This window comes from Cinclus cinclus, chromosome 3, assembly GCF_963662255.1.
Source record: "Cinclus cinclus chromosome 3, bCinCin1.1, whole genome shotgun sequence".
Classification (NCBI taxonomy): domain Eukaryota; kingdom Metazoa; phylum Chordata; class Aves; order Passeriformes; family Cinclidae; genus Cinclus; species Cinclus cinclus.
This window is the reverse complement of record NC_085048.1, coordinates 45,601,094-45,622,634: the sequence shown is the minus strand read 5'-3', so window position 1 is coordinate 45,622,634 and position 21,541 is coordinate 45,601,094. Positions and strand designations below refer to the sequence as shown.

The 21,541-nt window shown below is 41.2% G+C and overlaps 1 protein-coding gene across 1 annotated transcript in view; it reads left to right on the top strand.

Annotated features, from left to right (window-relative positions):
- Positions 1-5,716: 5,716 nt before the first annotated feature.
- Positions 5,717-21,541, top strand: part of REV3L (REV3 like, DNA directed polymerase zeta catalytic subunit) — a 111,634-nt gene continuing 95,809 nt past the window's right edge. Inside the window, exon 1 of the mRNA XM_062488968.1 lies at positions 5,717-5,855. Within this exon, the coding sequence (XP_062344952.1) occupies positions 5,717-5,855 (139 nt within the window). The remainder of the gene's footprint in view (positions 5,856-21,541) is intronic.

Genomic DNA, 21,541 nt, shown 5'->3' with positions numbered 1-21,541 from the left:
TCCATTGGACAGAAATCTTCTTTCATGGAAAGTTCATTTTCAGTTTATGTCTAAAAATTCTACGTTGAGAGTGTTCTTTGGCTTAAATATTTTTTGTTCTTTCTTAACTCCAAAGTTTTGGATCTTATTTGATATGCTGTCTTCCTTCAAATTTAAGGTTATTGGCAACATTTATTTATATGCTAACTAGGACTGCCCTGAAGACATGAAATGGGCAGACTTTACCTGGAACAAACTTCCAGTTTTATAGTCCTCTCAAAACAATCCATCAGAACTTCCCATCAGCAATTCTTTACATTATGCATCTTCCTTCTTTTCCCATATGACACTATACTGAATCTTTATATGAAGCACAGATTAAATCTGATTATGGTGCTGCTTGGATGACAGTTGGACTAGCTGATCTTGAAGGTCTCTTCCAGTCTGATAATTTTGTGAAATTGACTTAATTTTGTCATGTAATTATTTTATTTAAAAAAACACAGTTACCCCAACAGAATCTAATGTTACTACACAGAAGATATATATCTTTTTTTACTTCTATGCCTTTGCATACCCTATGTTGTCATTTGTTTCCTATGTCCCATACAATGCCCATGAGCTTTCCTTCATGCACATCTGTGACTTTCCAATCACATGGCACTGTTCTTGCCCTGACAGGTTCATTAAGAGTCTTTACTAAAAGACTTTTCTGATACTTCCAATATTTTCATAATTGAGACCTAGTTTTGTTTTCCCATCAGGTTTCTAGTGACAAGACATTGATGGCACAATGCCATTGACTACATCTCAGAGCCTACTACCTGGCCTGTAGCTAGCAACTGAGAATTAAAACAAACAAACAAACAAACAAACAAATAAATATATCTTATTAATTAGGATCTTAAGCATTGTTTCCAAAACACTGTTACCCCTACAAATTAATTCAGCAGCCTAAGAGCCACTTTGAGGCAGTCTGGTATCAACAGGTTGCTCAATTTCTTGCTGTTCACATATTGTCTTTAGATTTTTATCTGATAACATCCAGACAGTAATTGATTTTCAGCTGGTCTGATGTGCATGCGTGACATTGCTTCACATTCTAGCTTTAGTGGGCTTAACAACCTGGAGTTTAAGCAAGGCTTGTCAGAATCCTCATGAGAGGACTCCTTGCACTGGGTGTGTATGAAGCCTTAGAGTCTAATACTAAACTATGGACTGTCACACACGACAAAGCAAGTACAGTTTGGCAGGCCAGAACTATACAGCGTAGTACCACGTATTTCAGTGTGAGGATTTGGATCTTCTTCATTCACTTGGTTAGCGGGGCTGAACTGGGAAATAACCTCCCTGTGTAATGCAGACAGTCTGACTGTCTAGGTTAGGATACCAACTGGACGGAATATGTATCACTTTTTGTCCATGTGTCCAGGTTTTCTCCCTGCAGAAATTGTGTTTCTGTCACCTGGAAAAACAGCACCTGAGAATATGTGAGCCACACTCAGGTCTCATTCTGAAATAGCAGTTTGGATATATCCCCTGACTGAGAAAGAACTCAAAGATTTCAGATCACAGATTTCAGAAATACTGAACATTCTTGAAATCAACAGGAACTCAGACATGGACAATTAAGTGGGTTTTGAAGTTAAGATGTACTGCTGGGAATTTTACCTTTGTGTTATAGTCTAAACACCTACCATCAAATTTTGTTGCTACTATAAATAGATATTTGAAAAATGTGGCTTTTCCCTTGGCCTCCACCATGTTCAGTCACAAAATGATTGTGTTTGCTCATATTTGCATTTATAATTTTTTGTGAACTGCAAATAACATTTTGTGACCATTTTTTTTTAGCAGCTACACAGTAAGCATTAAACAAAAATAAAAACTAACATGGCTTTTGTTTTAAAAAAACTGGGCAAACCTTTATTGATTTTACTGTATGGAGAAATTCTGACTTAAAAGACAGTCATCAGTTATGCTGATAAGTAATACTATTAATACTCAAATTTTGATTGTACAGCTGTTTAGCTGTGCATAATTAGGACAAGTTATATATTCAGGAGTGATTATTTTCATGCAAATACTTGGCTGGCTAATGGGGAGAACAGCTGCTGCTTAGCAACTGGAGGAACAGAGAAAGGGGGTGACTTACTTTATAACAGGAAGCAGGATGAAACCTTAGAGAGAGAACATATAGTATTTGGAGGTACCAGAGAAAATGAGTGGTAGTGCTCTCTAACCACGATGTTTCCTTTTACAATTACTGGCACCCTAGGACAGCAGCTTTTTCAGGTAATGAAGCGTAAAGTACAAGAAAATTTATGTATCATACATGCATACACACATGAATGAACAACACATAAAACAACTTCTAAAAACAAACACTGACACACAGATTGAAATGTAGGAAATCCAGAAACAGGCTTTGTGTCTGTCATCTATTGAAAGGGTTAAACCGATTTTTAGACTTCAGCTACCACAGACTTAAACTACCACAAGCCAGGGTTTCTGGAAGAAGTGCTCCCTTTCTTCCTGCTGCTCAATCCCAGTCTCTGCACTGCCTCCGCCTCTGTGCAAGCACAGACTTTCACACCCTTACATAATAAGGCAGATCAAGGACCTGATAGAGGTTAAAACTAACCTATATTTCTCAGTGGGATAGCTTTTACCTGGCTCAGTTTCCGAGTCAAGTTTCTTATGCAGCTGTTCAAATGCTTGCACTGACATGAGGAGGGCAGGGGACCTCCTGTGACAGTTTTGCTGACTCAAACCTTTACTGAAAATATAATCTTACCTTGGTGCAACCCTGCAGATGAACCTACTGACTGACTGCAAGACAAAACTGACAGCAGAAGTGAACTGCAGGAAACTAAGGGAAATTGGAAAGGCACCGCTCAGAAAGCATACAAGTTCCACAAAAGTGTCTGCATGGCTTTAAGACTCAGATTAAGCTATCTATATCAAAGAGGAAAGTCTTTTTCCTGTTTTTTTTTTAAATTTTATTCTGAGAGTAACATTCTCTGAGAATAACACTTCCAGAAATCAAATTAATACCTCATACGAACAAGAAACTGGCTCTAGGTTAGGTATCAACTGTTCTTATTCTTTCCGATTTCAAAGCATGGTTCTCCCTGATTTAATAAATAACATAAAAAATTTTGTCATTTTAAATAGAAGACTGCATGACATGCTTTAACAAATCCTGCCTTTATGCTTCTGAGAAGTTAATTATTTCAGCTTTCTACACTATTCTACTGGGGGCAACTGGTTTCTCTTCAGCAGGACTCCCAGGTATGAACTTGTGCTGCATCTCACACAGAACACTCGTTTAGGAGAAATCAGAATCTACCAGTGACTCAAATGTCTTGGTTTATTCACCAACCCAGCTGAGGGGCAGATACAACATGTTCTCCTGCCTGTGCAGATGAAAACAGAATACAGCAGTGGACTGGTACCCCCCCAGCACAGAAGAGAACTGCTGACGTACCTTCAGCTAATGCAGGCACCAGACCACATCTGCCAGTGTTCAAACACATTAAACTGTCAGTGAAATACACAGTGGTGGGAAGACACAATGCTCAGCAAGTTAAAAAGATCATGTGAACAGAAAGAAAACAGAGCATGAAATGGAGTAACACAAGAACTGTTATTGTCACTACCGAAGTTCTATGGAAAATTAAGGAAATGGATTGGTGAAAAAGCAGTACAAAATGCATTCCAACAACAATAGTTAGAGATGCTGTTTGTTAACAAGCCCCACCAGTAAGCTCCTAGTGATTTATTAGCCTTTGTGAAATCTAAGTATTCATAAGAGTATTTCTGCAGCTCCAAAGGTTTTCCAAATATTAGCTTTGCAAATGTAAACAACTGTCAAAAATTAAAGTTGTAACTCAGTTATTCTTTAGATACAATGAAAATAGTTTGGATTTCAACCTTATTTCAACCACTTCTGTGGCACAAGATTTCTTGATGACTAGGTACTTGGACTTTTTTTCCCTCTTCACATAAAAATTAGTTTAAGGAGGAAAACAGATGTGAGCTAGAGAAAATAAACAGCTTACAAAGAAAGAGTAGGAAACCAGTTACCCTTGAAAAGACAGGCAAGTTTCCTGTTCATTACAATGAAAAAAAATGAAGGGTAGCAACTGCCTGACCTGTCTTTTGTTCAAATCTAAACCCGAAACACATGTAACCAAAATGCGAAACATGTGTTCTACATATTGAACGTTTGTCAGGTTTTATAGATTTGTACATTTGTCTCGTATCATCCAGTCCTGCACGCACATGTATCAGCATCGCTCTGAGTGCGTGTGAGAGTATTTTGGCCTTTTAACTGGCTCGTCTCCCACACCGCTAACTCTTGGGATATTTGCTATGTTTTGCCATTTTTATCCCCGGATCCGCAGCTCCCAGACAAAGAGACTGCAACAGGAACCTTAAACGTAAAACTCAAGTTTTTTTTCAGTGCCTCAACCTAAAGTCAAGCCTGTTTTATGGGTTCCAATAAAAACCTGCACAAGAGCGCTGCAAACCGCAAAGGAAGCGCTCCGAAAGGGCGGAGGAGGGAGGCAGAGGAGCAGGGGCAGCACGGGCAGGGGGACGCGGCCGCCGCGGGGCCGAGCCGCCCGCAGGGAGCGGGGACGCGACCCCGCCCCCGCCGCTCCGCCGCAGCGCGCCCGGCCCGGCCCCACCCCGCCCCGCCCCCTCCGCGCGCTCGGCCCCGCCGCCAATCGCGTCCCTCCGCAGCCCCGGCCCCGCCCCCTACAGCGCCGCGCGCGCTCACCGTCACAGCCCGGGGGCGCGCGGCCGCTCCATCGCCTTCTGCCGGTCCCGTCTCTCTCCTCGCCCCCATCTTCTTAGGGTTTGGGTTTTTGTTTTTTTGTTTTTTTTTTTTTTTTTTTTTTTTTTTGGCTGGCCCCTGCGGCGTGCGGAGGACTCACCTCCCCGCCATTCAAAATGGCGGTCGACCCAGCTTAACCCCGTCGTGTCCCGGCAGCGCTGCCTCTCCCGCCCCATCCGCGGCTCGGGATTCCGCAGCCTCACCCCCAGCCCGCGCGGCCGATCGCCGAATCACCGAGGCCGTCCCTCTCTCCCTCCCTGCCTCTTCCCTTGCCACCGGAGGAAGCGATAGAAAGACTTCCCCCCCCCCGCCGCCGCTCCCACGCGCGCGCGCGCCCAACCGAACTATGGGGGGGGGAAAGGAAAGCGCCAGTGTGTGTCGGGGCGCGAGGGACACCTCCTCTGCTCGTTGAACTCCTTTCCCCCGATACATGGAATACATGGCCCATCCACCAACCCCCGCCCCCAGTCCCCTAATGGTTGCATCCGTGACGACATCATCATGGCAACAGCAACTGCAGCCCGCGGCCGGGTTGCCGCCGTCGCCGCCGGGGCATCCGCGGGGCACGAGCCCGCGCTGTCCCTGAGGGGCGCGCGGCCGCACGGGCTGTAGGAGCGCGCGGGGGGCGCGCCGCCGCGCACGCGCCCAGAGCGGCGGCGTGGGGGGGGGGGGGGGGGGGTGGGGTGGAGTGGGGGGAGCAGAGACACAGACAAGGCGCGTGCGGGGCTGCGCGCGCTCCCGCGGGCGGGCGAGGAGCGGCAGGCACGGGGAGTGTTGCGCTCGCGCGCGCGCTCGCTCGCTGCGGCGGCGGCGGGCGGGGGGAGCCGTGCGGGCTCCGCGCTCGCTCCGCGCTCGCTCGGTGCTGTGCTGGTGCCTCGGCGGCGGCGAACAAACATGTTCTCAGTGCGGATCGTGACTGCCGACTACTACATGGGCAGCCCGCTGCCCGGCCTGGACCCCTGCCAGTCCCGCTTCCGAGAGGCCCCGGCCAAACGGGTGCCCGTCGTGAGAGTGTTCGGCGCCACCCCTGCAGGTAAGGGATGACCCCCGCCGCCACCGGCGGGCGGGCGGGGACGTCCCCCCGCTGCGGCGCCGCGGGTCGTGCCGGCGCCGGCCCCGCCGCCGCCCACCCCGCTCCCGCTCTTTGTGGCTGGGTCGCGCCCCCCCCTCTCCGCGCCCGGCGCCGCCGCTGCGGCGCGTCTCACCTGCCAGCGGCGGCCGCGGGGACGGCAGGGCAGCGGCGAGGAGCGGGGACCTGCCCCGGCTGTCGCGCCGCGCCCGCCCGGTGGCGGCCGGGGGCTGCGGGGTTTTGTGCGGAGCTGCCCCGGGAGAGCGGCTCAGCTGTGCAAACACCGGGGCCGGCCCGTGCCGCCCTCGCTCCCGGTGCCCACCGCCGCTGTCCTGCCCTTCCCGGGAGCTGTTGCTGCGGGAGGGCGAGCCGACGAGGGGAAGCCGCTGAGCGCGGGCACAAGCGGGACTTGTGCGGCACTTCGGAAGTGGGGGCTCGTGTCGCGGCAGGGATCGCGCACGGCCGGAGGCACCGGGGCTGTGCTGCGCTGCACTGCAGAGAGGAGCGTCCTGAGCGCCGGCCACATGTTGCCCCCCGAGACTCCCGAATGTCACATGCCACTTCTTCGCTGCCTCTTCGCCTGGCCTTGTGCTTACAGCCGTCCCACGTCTCAGATGCGTTTCTGACCAACATAAACAAATACGTTCTCGGAACAAATTTCTAAATATTAAATACTTAGGAAAATTAATTAATTATGTATTGTAGTTTGCACATAGGTTAAATATTAACTTACGTTTTTTGAGATATTAGACATACTAAGCATCATTGCTTGTGATGTCTTTACACTTAGGCTGTGTGATGCTGACCTTGGGAATTAAGGTATTTCTGCATATTTTATTGATTGACATATTGAAAATTATCTATTGATACACATACATTAAATCTTAGGCAAGACAAAAAAAGGGGAATGAAAGAGCACAGCAGAGGTGTCTTTACCTTCAGGCAGTTATTATAGTAGAGCAGATATTTTTGCTGATTTTTTTTGGCTTGTTTTTTTATTTTTTTTAATCCAGAATTATCTGTCTTCTCTGTTTAAGCACAGAGAAACGTGACATATTCAAGCTGTTGAGTTCTGATGCAGCTATGGCTCCAAATTATTAAGTGAATGAGTGGGATTAATCGATACAATATTGAAATAGTGGGACCTATTTTATTGTAGCTTTAATTCTGCATACAAAGGAGATATTATGTAATAATATTTATGTAATAGCAGGAGTAACTATTTCATGATTAAAAAATGTAGAGCCTGAGGTTGTTGGCAGGTAGCAGAATTTTTGTGCGTGTGTGTGGTTAACTCATTAAAGCTTATTTTCTTTTGAGAAAATGTTTAGGCTATGCCATATCATGAATGTGGCATCATAAAGTAAACAGTGAAGTAGTTTAGTTGTCCAGCTGTTAGGAATACAGTAGGAAATCCCTGGCTTCCCCAACCATAAACTTTAATGTTAGTTTGCATAATAGAAGTGTTTCTAATTTGTCTTCGTTAGAGAAGACAATTCACTAGAGTCTGCGAAAGCGGTGTTACTTGTCTATCCTATTTATTTCCTTTTTAAACTCCTATTTTTTTAATGTTCTGTACCTTTAGTAGTGTTTGCTATTAAGCTTCATGAGCTTCTTATTGCATCTCTGCATTGTATTTTTTTTTCTTTTTAGAAAAGCAGACATGTAATTCTCTCTTCAGAGGTATTGGATCTAAGCAGTCATTGTCAAGTACTCTGACAGTGATTCTCAGCTTATTTCTTGAGAGGTGAAATTTAAAACGAAGTGTAATCACTTACATATGTAATCACATCTACACTGACATTTTCTTTGAGGAAAAAGGAATAGTGAAAACAACTTCTAGCATACTGTCTAAAACAATAGGATGTCCTTATTGTTTGGCTTTCAGGCAGTGTGATGCTTGTCTGTCTTCACTTGAGTTGGTCTGGGTGGGAATAACCCCTTCTCACTGGGTTTAATGTGTGTGTGCTTTGCCTCCAGGAAAGGTGCTCAGTTGCCTTTTTGCCTCCATGGTAGCAACCCATTATGGCTGTACCGGCTGCTCCACCTCCAGCGTTATTAACTTTGCACACTCTTAGTGTGTTTATAGCTGTGTGCCCAAGCTGTGCAGCTAATTGGGAGTCAGGTTCAGAACAGATTCCAAATTTCACCTGCTGAGTCAAGGGGGTTTGATTGGTATGTGGCAGTGGCTTATGCAGATGTTCAGGAAGTCAAATGTCTGGTACTGCTGTATCCTTGTGTCCACCAGCAGCTATGGACAGTGGTCCTGAAGGCACCCACCTGTGCTTTCTGCCCCATCTTCTGGAGGTACTGCACTCTGAATGACAGGGATTACCAGTGTTGCCTTTGAAGGCTTTTGTGTAATCCAGTACTCAACAATTTGTTAAGGTTTACTGGTACAGTCTATAAAATGGAAGCAGCTTGTGGTTGGGGGAGGAAAAAAACAGACTTCTAATTAAAAGTAATGGAAGGATCAGCTCCTAGAATGGACTGTGTTGGCAATAACATTTGACAACTTCTTTATGTTATTTGAGGAAGAAATCTTGTTGTATTTGGCAAGGCTATGCAAATTCTGACTTGATGTCCTACATCTTTGCTTAATACAAGCTTGAAAGATGAAGGTTCAAAATTTTGTTTAAGCCCAAAGGTCCACCTACTATATTCTGTTGTTTTTTTGAAATAAAGGGTTAAATTCTGATTACAGTAGCAAAAGGTGAAGTGAGCTGGTTGAGCTGTTTAATTCAATTTTAGCTGTTTGGTGCTTTAAGCAGACTGGCAAGTCTGTTGACATAGTGATGTGGACAAAAGTATAATTTCAGAAATGCTGCAACACTGCCATGGTGGTAATACAATGAAAGCAGTGTTGAATTCATACTTTATTGTATAGGAGCATAGGTATTATCTGATACACGAGTATTTCTGTCTCTAAGGAAGTCTCATAATACTGCTGCTTATACATAAAAACAATAGATTTTAATTCACTAAGTAATGCTCGAGTATGAAACAAACTCACATTCAATTCTCAGGCAGTATGGTCTGCTGACTAGTACTCTTGTAAAAGCTTTTTGTAAAAATAGAAAAACCTTTGAAAAATTGCAAAGCTTGTTGTTTAGAATGAAATCATAACAAAAGTTTCTTTTTCTGTTGGTGTATTGTTGTTTGTTGAATTATCAATTTTTGAATTGTCATTCCTGTTGCTTATCTAAATCTTGTTAAGATTTTTGCAACCACATAAGTACCTGAATTTATAGCTTCAAAACAGATATAGTTAAGGTAAGATATATCTGTAATCTTAAAAGTCATGTATGTTTATAGTTTTGTTTGGGAAGAGGTTATTCCAGAGGTCTTAGTCATTGAGTCGTGGAATATGCTGAGTTGGAAAGAACCCATCAGTATCATCAAGTCCAACTCCTGGCCTGGTGCAGGACTCTCCAAGAGTCACACCATCTGCCTGAGAGTGTTGTCCAAATTCTTCTTGAACTATGTCAGGCTTAGTGCTATGACCACTTCTGGGGGAGCCTGTTCCAATGTCAGGAAAACCTTTTTCCTGATACCAAACCTAAACCTTCCCCAGTGCAGCTTCACACCATTTCCATGAGTCCTGTCACAGGAGTGAGGAGATCTGTACTTGCACCTCCTTCATGTGGAAGTTGTTAGGCCACAATGAGGTCTCCTCTCAGTCTCCTCCAGGCTGAAGAGACCAAGCAGACCTCAGTTGCTCCCCATGTGGCTTCCCCTCAGGGCCCTTCACCATCCCTGTAGTCTTCCTTTGGATGCTCGCTGGTAGTTCAGTGACTCTTGTTCAAGTTGCCATTGACTGGAACCCCCAGGTCCCTTTCTGCAGTGCTGCTCTCCAGCGTCTTGTTCCCTGATCTGTACACAAAACCACAGCTGCTCCCTCCCTGGTGCAGAATCTGGTGCTTGGCCTTGTTAAACCTCATATGGTTGATGGTGCCCACCTCACTGATTTGTCAAGGTCTTCTGAGGGGCCTGTCTGCCCTTGAGGGAGTCAGCAGCTCCTCCCAATTTAGTGTTGCCATAAACTTACTTAGAATTCCTTCAAATCCTGTGTTCAAGTTGTTAATGAAGATGTTGAAGAGAACTGGGCTGAGGATGGAGTTCTACAGAACCCCACTAGTGACTGGATGCCATGTTTGTACTATTTTAATTCCCCTGAAAAAGTATGTGGAATTTCATTCGGTTTGCAAATCAAGCACTGTAAGTCACCCTAAGCCTCATTCCAAATTTATATTAAATTTAGGTGATCTTGGAAGAAGATTGCCATCCCATGTTGCTTCCATTTAGCTGGTACCGTGAAGATTTTTTTACTATTTGTTTACTATCTCTTGTGGTGTATGGAGTTATTAAAGCTTCGATTTGTTTCCTACCTAGCTCTTGGCTCTTGGAGTCTGTCCTCAAGATTTCACTGACCACTTCAGAACCATGTACATGAATGCTCAGTTGAGTGTTTCTGTCAGGTGCTTATGCAACTGCAGAAAGAACCAAGCTGTAAATCCATTCATAAAAAAAAAAAATCAGGGAGACTAGATGAACTGGGTGTCGTTCCAGGACAGACATTAACAAGCAAGCTGAGGTTGCAAAACTATCACTTCATTTAACAAGATGAGCACAAGTAGCTGAGGATACTACTCATAAACCACATAGGAGATACCTGTTGGTGTGTGATAATGAGTATTGTCAAACATATAGTTTTAGCAAAAAAAATATTTTGATGTGCATGCATATGATTTGAGGCTGATATGTGATAAATTTTATGAAAGTAGATGCACATTTTTAAATTGCTTTTGAAGGGTGTTAGGCTGAGAAATGTGTGTTCAGTTGACAGGGGGGCCTTTGGAGAAGGCAGATTAGGAATTTACATAGGAAAAAGCTGTGTGTAATTTGAGGAGTAGTATAACTGCTGTCCTCAACTGCCACTTTATGTATTTGTCTTGTTTGGAGGGGTTTTGTATTTTACATTATGAAATCACTGATCCAAGAAAGAATCTTACTCAGGGCAGTACAAAAACCCAGCCAAAAGAAGAATGGTTTTAAGTTACTCTTGCATCCTTTTGATTACAAGTTTTTCTGAGGCTAAATGTAATATAGAGTAGGGGCTTACATTCAGCAAAATATGAATATATTTCAGGTAGACATCTAAGTTTGGTGCTTTCACTTCTTGGTTTTCTGAGAGGGGGGAAGAAAATTAGAGGCAAAAGCTCCAGCTAAAATCTGGCTCCCTTCCAGCAGCAGTAGCTCTGGTATGATTCAGTGAAGGGATCTGCTTATCTTTCTTCTGTTCTTCCCCCTCCCCTTTCCCCCTTCACTGACCTGGCTAGGCTGTATATCTGATCCCATCCAATGTCTGTCTTTCTGTCCTCTGTTGTTGCCCATTTGAGAAGGACTGAACTCATTGCATGATCTTGCTGCTTTCTATGCTCAGCTCATGATGAACTTTTCCTGTCCCCATTTTCACTACCATTTCAGACGCTGTCCCCCACAGTGGTCATTCCCTGTAGCTTCCTTAGTTCAGTATTCATAGCTGAGCACTGTTCCAGTTGCTGCTACTTCCCATATTCCATTTCCCAGAAGTGGGCACTACTTCTTGCCAACATTTCCACTTTCTTCTGTGGCTTCACAGTGAGAAGATGCAAAAGAGGATATAGCCATTGTGGTGGGGCTTGTGCCTTTGCTTTACCTTTTCACACCCTTTCCCAAAACATAGTTATTCTCTGGGCTACTGCATGGCCTAAAAGATTTTTGTGTAGTACTTCACTTCCAGCATAACATTTCTGCATCTTGCACTGACAGGTTTCTCATACTTCTGAAGAACTGTTTGAAAAATTGCCTCGTATTAAAAGGATACATTTTCTAAATTGTTAGGTTTTGGTGGGGATGGGGATTTTTGGTGGGGTTCTTGTGTTTGGTTGGGGCTTTTTTAAGAGCCTTTTGGATTTTTGGTGGTGGTGGTTTTTTTCATTTTTTTTAAGAGGCATTTGTTACTTGCTTTGTATAGATTGCCTGCTGAGTTGTTTGAGCAGTGAGAGGCTGCTGGAATAAACTGAGAGTCTGCTTCTCTAGCATGAAACTGAAAAGTACCCAATTCCATACTTGTGTATATGCAACTTGCTAAAATTCTGTTTCTTAAATAAACTTTAAAATACTGTGACAAAATTGATGTTCTAAATAGAATCCAGATACTGGGTTCATTACCAATACTGTGCTTCCTATTGTAGGGTACCTCTTGGTCAAGTCACTGAATATTTTTGGGCTGTTGTAATTCAGTGGAAAAAATACATGCATAACTGACCCTACATGCTTAAAACTTGATCAGCTGCTGACTTCAAAGTGTCCCACAAAATAGCTGCATCTGTGTTGAATCTGGGATTGGTTTTTATGATTAGTGGCCCTGGAAGTAGCCCAGGAGCTTATCTATCTCAGCTATAATGTCCAGTTCTGTTCAATGCTTCTTAATGGTGCTTTTCAGCTGCTTGTTGAAATATATTCTTTTTCCATGTGTAAAATGAGCCTCCTCAAAATAGCACACTGGTCTGAAAATAGTTGTCTCTCTTATTTTTACCAGAGAAGCACATGCATATCACAACTGAGGTTGGCAGGATGAGATGATGTGTAAACACTCAGCGAGAAACAGCTCCTGCTTAGTAATTTTTGCAGTCTGAGTAGACAAGATAAATCTCTGAAAGAAGGAAGCAGGTGTGATAATACCATGCTATCAATTTCTTCTCAGTCTCTCATATTCAGAGTTCCAGTATTGATCATTTAATACACCCTCTTCTACTAACTGATGTCATTACCTTGGTTTTGTCCTTTACCCTTGGTTGACTTGATTGACCTCTGTGTGCAGTGGACCTCTGAGAAGCATGATGGTGAACATATAACCATTTTGAAGGAGGCAGTATGAACACTCATACTAAAAGATTTATAGTCAATGTTCTGTCTCACAAATGAAGCAGCTGAAATTTTTAATAATGACTGGACAGAGTCACTGAAGATTCAGTCTCATGTCACAGGAGACCTACTCGTCAAAATCTCAGGACAATTGGCAGGTGAAAAATTTTTCTTCTTTAATTACACCTTAAAGAGACTCCATCATCTCCATCTATTGCAAAACCAGTATCTCAGCTTCCTAATTTGTCATCACTGGATGTTGAGGTGACAGCTGATGAACTCACTTCTTTGCCTTTTCCTCACTGTCTGCCATGTCATATATACTGCCCCTGTATGTTATAATTGTGTGCATTTTAAAAGTTTCTGTGTATGTCTCCTCTATATCACATTTATTGTGTGGGGGAAATGGTTTCACTATATTGAATTATCTCACTTTTCAGGAACTTATTCTTGACGGACAGCAAGGTATGCCTGTGTAAAGAAAAGGATGAATTTACTTAGGGTCCTACATCAAATAAATAGCAGAACTGATAGTACAGCGAAGAAGCTGCTGTCTACAAGCAGTGTTGTTTCTGTGCTACTACACTGCCCAGTAATGATAAAATAAATCATTATATTATACAATACTTTTCACATAAAATAATGTGAACAGTAATGTTCTTTTGTATGTTGACCAAAGTTACAGTTGTGGTAACAATTATAATGATAAGGCATAGGCTTGGTTAACAAGGTTCAGGGATTGATTGCAAAGATCTGCTGTGAAATCTGCATAGTTACACATAATTGCACTGTTATTCACAATACCTATATGTGTTTTGGTGAAACTAATAATTCTGAAAAATACAGTGGAATAATCAAGTATGTGAGCTTGAGAGCAGGCAGGATTTTTCTACCAGTGGTACAGTTAAGACTGATAATAGAGCCAAAAATATACAAGAATTTAGATGAATACCACAAATGTTTGTGCCAAATAAAGGGACTGTCTTAAATGTCACTTCTTGCATAGGCTTCATTCATGCATGTTTGTTAAGGCTCTTTTCTTTCAAGAGCTGCTTTTTATTACAGGAGAGTTAGAAGGTGTGCAGAAGTTTGTGTGTTTTTTGGCAGGGCATTTAAATAAAACTTCACAGTTGCTGACTGGGCTGAGCCATATGGCTTATTAGGGAACCATTTGATGTCTGTATGTTCCAGCCTTCCTGTGATCAGTATGCAGACAGCCATTTTGGATAACTTCTTCCCCGACTCATATATTTGCAGTCTGTCATGTTGACTGCATGTTTGAGTTCATTTTATGTTATTTTGATGTATATGTGCGCACCTTCTCTGGTTTCAGGTTGGGGAGTCATCGTCCTTGGAGGCACTTAAAAGTTCTTGGGATGTGGTCCTGGGCAGCCAGCTCTAGGTGGCCCTGCTTGGGCAGGGAATTTGGTCCAGGTGACCTCCAGAGGTCCCTTCTAACCTCAATCATTCTGTGATGGTGGAGATTACTCTTGTCAGCAGTGAGTATCCAAGTGCTCTGTGCAGCCTGCTTGTGTGTCCAGGTAAGCACAGTTGCATTCAAACGGTGTGGAAAGGTTGCCAGGTAGCTTGCTGTCTTTAAGCTGATCACCTTACTGCTGTGAAAGTTGCTCTGAAAGTTACTGGAAGGTTTTGGTAGTGTTGATGAAAACTGATTAAGATTTGGCAAGAGGAAGAAAAGACAGAATATTCAGTACAGAAACCATTGCTAAACTGTGTTTGTCCCTTAGTGACACGTTCTTTTCCTAAAAATTAGAGAAAAAGTAGGAGCAGCCCTGCTTATTTGCATTCAGGTTGTGCCTCTGTGCTGTTTGCTGACTAAACCAGTGTTTACTACAGAAAAGCTGTATGTCCTATTTTAGGCATAATATCAACACATGGTACTCAGTATGAATATTGAAAGGACTGTGGAATGTTGCACCTAATCCATAATACCTGACATTACTCCTCAGGGGAGGTTTACAATAGAAGTTTTCCTAGTTTTGTATCATGAGATGTATAATGAGTCTTTCATTTTGTGTTTGAAGCTGCCTGTGTGGGTTTCTGCCTAACACAGATTTTATTAAGCCGTGGGAATTGGAAACTGATTCAGCGCTCATGTTGGCAGGTACTGCCTTCAGATCAATAATGAACAAATTTTTATTTCTGCTTATTAACTAGATGAAAAGGCTATTTTCTGGAGTTCTTTGTATAGAAACGTCTGTATTTTCTTTTGAAAAATTGCATATATAAGCTAAATGTTTTAGCTACATATTTTAGCTAAAATGTTACAAAATACTCAATGAATCATTCTTTATATTTTTGTATGTCTTTGTCCATTGACTATTAAGTAAATGGATTTGTGGCATTCACATTCCTGTTTCGCTGTCTATAGGAAATCAGAAGAGATTACAGGTAGATATTTATGCTGGGATAAAATGAATCTATAGTATCAAATATTTTAATGTTTGAGCTGTTTGAATTAGCTTTGTAGAAGTGACACATAGCCATGTTTACTGTTTGACCAAAATAGTAGCAGTAAAAACAACCTAGTTCTGCCTTGGGTTATCTGTTTATCTGTTCCTTATAGTAGAAGTGTGTTTTCACCCTCAGATTAATGTTCATGTTGCAAGGGCCATCTCTAGAGATTATAGTCTAATCTCCATGGGCAAAGCAGGACTGTCTGGACTCGATCCAAGGATGAAAATGCCACAATCTAAGTAACTTCAGTGTTTGACCATGCTCACAACACACCAAAGCAAAAAAATAAAGAAAATCACCAGACTTTTTTTCTAAGTTTATTCTGTTTCAGTTTGTGCTCATTGCCTCTTGTCCATTCATTGTGTGCCACTGAGGAGTCAGACTCATTCTTCTTTAGTGCTTCTTTTCTGGTATTTTTACACATTGATAAGATCCTTCCTACCTTCTCTTCCTGAGGCTAAAAAATCCTGGCTTACTCAGCCTTCCCTTGTATGTCCAGTGTTCCCAGTCCTTCATTATCTTTATGGCCTGACTCCAGTATGTCCATGTCTAGTGCTGGAAAACCCGGACCTGAAGCTAGCCCTCAAGGATGCATCTCACCAGTGCTGAGTGGAGGAGAAGCATCATGCCTCTCAACCTGCTGGTATTGTTCTTCCGAATGGTGCTCAGGACACTCTTGGCCTTCTTTGTGGCTTCTTGTTTATGTTCAGGAACCCTGGGTCCTTTCCATCAGAGCTGCTTTTCAGACAGTCTGCCTCCAACCCCTAGTGAAGTATGGAGTTACTTCCCCCAGGTTAAGACTTTTCATTTCTCATTGTGGGGCTCCATGAAGTTCTTCTACCTGTTTCTTCAGCCTGTTAGCAATGTTAGCACAACCCTCTGTTGTAGAAGGCATTCTTCCAGATTTTATCATATGCAAACTTGCTGAGGTGCACCTGTTCAATGTCTAGGCCCTTAATAAAGATGTTAAACAACAGTGGCCTGAGTTTTGACCTCTAAAGTACACCACAAATGACTGGCCTCTGTGATCCATTATTGCAAGGCTGCTCTCTCTAAATCTGTTTTAGAGATCTCCAGTGTGTGTCTTGTTATCCCTTACTTTTTTTAGCATGCCATCCTCTGAGGTGAAAGTATAAACACTGCGTCTCACTTCTGATTACAGTAAGGTTTGTTTTGTAACATTTCTAAAACTTCTCTATAGATATCTTGGGTATGCAATGACTATGTAAAAGTAATAAAACCTGGATCTGGATTTTTTGGGTTTTAATGGTATGTTTTACCTGGAAAACATGAGAATTTTGTGAAATAACTGAATAAGTCATCATGTGACTAAAAAGGTGTTCTTTATTGGAAATACAGTTTTAAATTGTCCCATGTTTTTCTTACTTCAGAAGAGTGGCACATGTTGTACATTTATGCTGTGGTAATTCAGGTCATTCTTTGTTCTGGATTTTTATGGGTTTTTGAGTTGTGGTTTTTTTGTTGGTGGGGTTTTCTTGATGTACAGTTCTTGAGGAATTGTTCATTGACATGTGCATTTGTAAACCTGCAGTTCTCATGCAGAGATTAATTTAGTATCTTTACAGTACAGATTCCAGATTTCAGTCTGATGCATTAAAAAACCCACAAGAAAAGCCAAAAAAAAACCCCAAAAAAACCCCCCAGAAAAACCCCATCAACACAGTTTCAGATAGACGGGAAGAACTAATAAAGTACTGCTAAGCATTTGCAGATTGTGCCAGTATGTCAGGTTTTGGTGAAATTGTGTTCTTATGCCAGCAGTTGCAAATCTAATCAAGGAAATAAATAGTAATTTTAAACCACTGCTATATTAAAGATGAAGGATTTAAGAATCAAAACCAGTTGTTTTAGGCAGTATGCAGATAATAGTGGGGTAGTCCTCACTCCAAAAAAAAAAGTTCTATATAAACAGAGCATTAAAAGGTGTGGAAAGAGTGATATGTTACAAAAACAGATGGCATGGCAATATTGTTAGTCATTATTTTGAAGTGGAATTTTGTAGGAGGGATTTCCTGAATGGAAAAACAGGGGTAGAATGTGTTGAAAGTAAGACTGGGATCAGAAAGGAATATGTAGAGCATGTGAGGTGAGCTGGGAGGTGGGGGAGGTTGGAGGAAGGAGAGTGCTGAGAGCCAGGACTGTGAAATATATTGATATTGGAGCCGCAGTAACAGAGACCAATTATCTAAGTCTGCTCCCTTTTGGATTTCTTGCTTTGGTTCATGGGGCTGACTTGTCCCCTGAAATTTACCTCTGGACTTGTGGCTGGAGGTACATGAGATGTTTCATGAGGTTTATTGCTCTGTGCAGTGGGAGAAAAGAGAAAAACGAAGTCTCCCTGACTGAGAACTTCCCAAGAAGTGTAGAACACAGTGAAGAGCTACAGTATTCTCATCAGTGCTATACAGTTTGTGAGCACCTCTTGTATTGCCTACTTTCATGACAATTTGTATTATTTTTAGGCTAAGGGATGTGAAAATGTAAATAAAATAAGTATCTGGTGTTCATCTTTCCAGTGTATCAATAGAAATTAACTAAAAACAGCCAGACTTCAAGCCAGACTCTGCAGTGATGGGTGCACAAGAAAATGCATGTCTTGCTGGCTGAGAAAGATAGGTGGGCCTGCATAATGTTAGGTGCACATCTGGCAGGTTTCAAAAACAGAACAAAACACAAAAATGCTGTGAAAAACAACACATTCCTTCCACATGATCATCTCTTCTTTAGTGCCAATGGGCTTCTTGCAACCTGTTTGTTAACGTTACTCAGTTTCATAAAAATCTTACTTATGTTGTGTAAGCTTGATTTATTATAAGAAAACCATAGCAGTATCTTGTTCTTTCAAGGTTAGTCTGTGGCTTTTTCAATGTTGTTCTCCTATGGAAACCACTAGCAAGGCAGTGTTTTATGTTTATTAGTAATTTGGCTTCTGTAGCTGTCTTACTCACAGTAAGCCATTTAATTACAGTGAATGTTTCAATTTTACTTTTTAAAGGATGTGTGACTGCATTTTTTACTTGGAGTACCCTAATGACTAGGGATTTGGTATTTTGACAGCAGAACATGTAATGGTGAGAGGCTGAAGCTTATGCATTTGGAAATAAAATTGTGGAAATAAAATGGTGGTGGAAGAATAACAGAGTTGGCCAGAGAAACTTGAGTAAGAAACTGATTTAGGAGAAAACCTGGTGTCATAAGATTGCATAGTAGTGCTTTTACTGTCTGAAGATGCATAATTTAGTATACAAGGGTCAGGGGAAGCACATGCAGTGTTTAAAAGAGTAGTACAAAACTTGTCTGTTGTTACAGCTGCTTTGCAGAAGCCATCAGTTGAAACTTGAAACTTGATCATACAGTTGAATCTCTACATCAGATAACTTGAGTTTCCAATCCAGTGGTTTGCATTTTTTTCTTCTATACTTAGTTAATGATTTAAACTGTTTTGTGGTGTGCAATACTGAACAAGAGTTTCTTGGTCCAAGAATTTGATACAGCACCCATCACATTGCATAAATGTTGCTTTCTGAAGCCTTCTGATTTTATTTGGCTTGTGTTATGACAAGTAAATGGTCAGGTGTGGTTATTTGTTAGTGCTTTTACACTAAGGAATCACTTAGAATGGCAGGGAAGATGCAAGAGCGGGGAAAGAATTCATTCAATTTGTTTGCTGAGCTGGGGAGGCTTGGGGGGTGTTTCTGGTATTCTGGTTTTTTGGCTTTTTTTTTTTTTTAGTGGAGGTAGACTCAAATCTGTTGTCCTCAAGTAAGTGAGTTAATTGTTAGCACAGTGTAATTGAGGTTTCAGCTGTTCTAGAGCTGAAAATAACTTACAGCTTCAGACTGTTTTGTGAGCTGCATATTGATTCTGTAATGAGTAACTGAGAAAGGCAGATGATTTTATACTGGCTGTGTTCTGAATTACTGCACACTGCAGTTTTGCAGAAGTGTGCTGTTTAGGTTCATCAGAGCAATAAGCCAGGATACTTCTAGTACTGGAGGTGGCATATTCCTGTGTGGATTACAGGAGGAGAAACAGATGAGGAAAAAAGAAGAAAAATCTTGGGGAATTAGAAGTCCATTCCATCTCCATTCATGAAGGAATCTCAACTTTTTTCCATCTAAACATACTAAAATGGTTTCTTAATTTCTTCAAATATGAAATTTTCTGTTACAGATAGCAGCCATTCCTTAAATGTAACTCGATGTAATGGAATTAGATATATTCTTCTACTCTGAATATAATCCTTCAATATCTCTAAATTGTGTATAAGTGCATACACAAAACCATAGTCTTTTTTACTGAGTAGAACCTCGTATAGCAGTTACAAATGTTGTGATACAGTATTGAACAAAATTTCATATGTTTAAATTAGATATTACTAATTTTTCACTTTTTGGGTTTTTTTAAGTAATATTTGGAAAATTCTCCAGCTGTTGTATTGATGTCCTTAATTTTCTTAGTTTTCAGGAGAGTAGAGAAGGAAAATGTGATAGGGAAATCTGTCCACTAAATCTTTGTGTCAATACCAGAGGGATTGGCTATGACAGCAGTCCCATGGCATTATACTTTGAAGTGTGTTTTTAATTTGTTAGTATGGTTTTTTTAGAGAAAATTCAAATGTTGGGGAAAACATGGTTTAAAAATCTGTCCAAGGATGAAATTTGTAATTAAGGATGATAATGTCACCAATACAAAACAAATTACTTCTAGTAAACTTCTATGGAAGTGATGGCAGTTCCTTTCTTTTTGGTATTGATTTTCTAAATTTTCCTTAATGTTATTGTTAGTGCTGCCACCCTGAATCTCTCAGTGTCACTTTGTTACTTCTTTCTATGAAACTTGGAGTACTGGTGAAAGAGAAGCCATGTTGTGCTTTTCATAGTTGTAGTAAATTGAATTTTAATTCCAATTCCAGAAATTCTTTCCAGTGTTCCAGCCAAGGAGTAAACAATCAAGTCCTAGTTGTTATTACTATTTGAGTACTAATCAGCTACTTTTTAAAGCAAAGTGTTTCTTTGTTCCTTGTAGCTCTTGTATTCTTTCAGTTCTGTGTATTATCTTTAAAAAGTACCAAGGAGTAAAGTGGATTTTTAAAATCAACCTATGTTCTAGTAGCTGCTAGTGTTTAGAACAAAGAAATCTACAAGTTGACACTGGAGGCTAGCCATGTGAAAGGACAAGGTGCCAACTGCATGAATTATATGTTTTTCTGGCAGATAGCTTCTGTATACGCTCATCCCTAACACAGAAGTAAATCTGGCCTGAGGTAATTTCTGCTTTTATGAGTTAGTTCAAGTTTAGTTCTGAAGTCATGAAGCACAGGTCACGTCTGTAGTGAAAATTCTTGCTCTTTTACCATTTTTGTAGTTGCACAGTAGGGTCAAATGCTCTTCTGCTCTTCAGGAATTTCAGTCACATTTTAAAATAAGCTCAGTTGCAACTGGACATCATTTTCTCTCATTGCTAAGCTGTATGCTGAAGCATTTATCTTTAAAAAGGCTTCTAAAGATCACCTCTCATGAGGTTATTTCTGCATAAGCCCATTCATAGACAAAAAGCTTTACTACAGAGAAGGATAGTGATGATTGGAATTGATGTAGTTTTTTGTTAGACTTTGCTCAAGCAGTTAAAAAAAAGGCAAAGACATGTTCACTAGTATTATTAAAGAATGTGATGAAAATGGAGTGATCTTTTCTAAAGAAATAAAGTGAAAAGAAATTTTGGATTGAATTAAGACTCATAATTTCCATTAAGTGAAAGGAGGAAAAAAAAATAGATTATGATGATGATAATTAATATCTATTTAGAAATGGTTTGCACCTTTTTCAGTGGGGAGACAAATATTTATGTTTTGTAATTGTTTGTTAAAGGAGTTTGTGATCCCCAGCTATTGAATGGTGGGAGCCACAATAACAGAATCAATGTGTCCAAAATGTAACATTTGCAGACTTTTTGTTAACACACCATCATTGTAAGAAACCATGTGTTTGACTATTTTTTTTTTTTAAGACAGTTTCTGAATACATGAGACATCAGCATTTCAATGGACAATTCATCAGTTCGATGCAAAGAAATTTGTCAGTAGATGATCTGGTTGATATGGTTATATAACACCAAGACTTGATTTTTCAGTAGTATGTAAGAATCACATTTCCTATAAAACTAATATATTTCTGGCTACCCCTAGAAATTCCATTCTTACAGGCTTTTTGTTGTGTGGGGTATTTTTAATAGAAATGTTA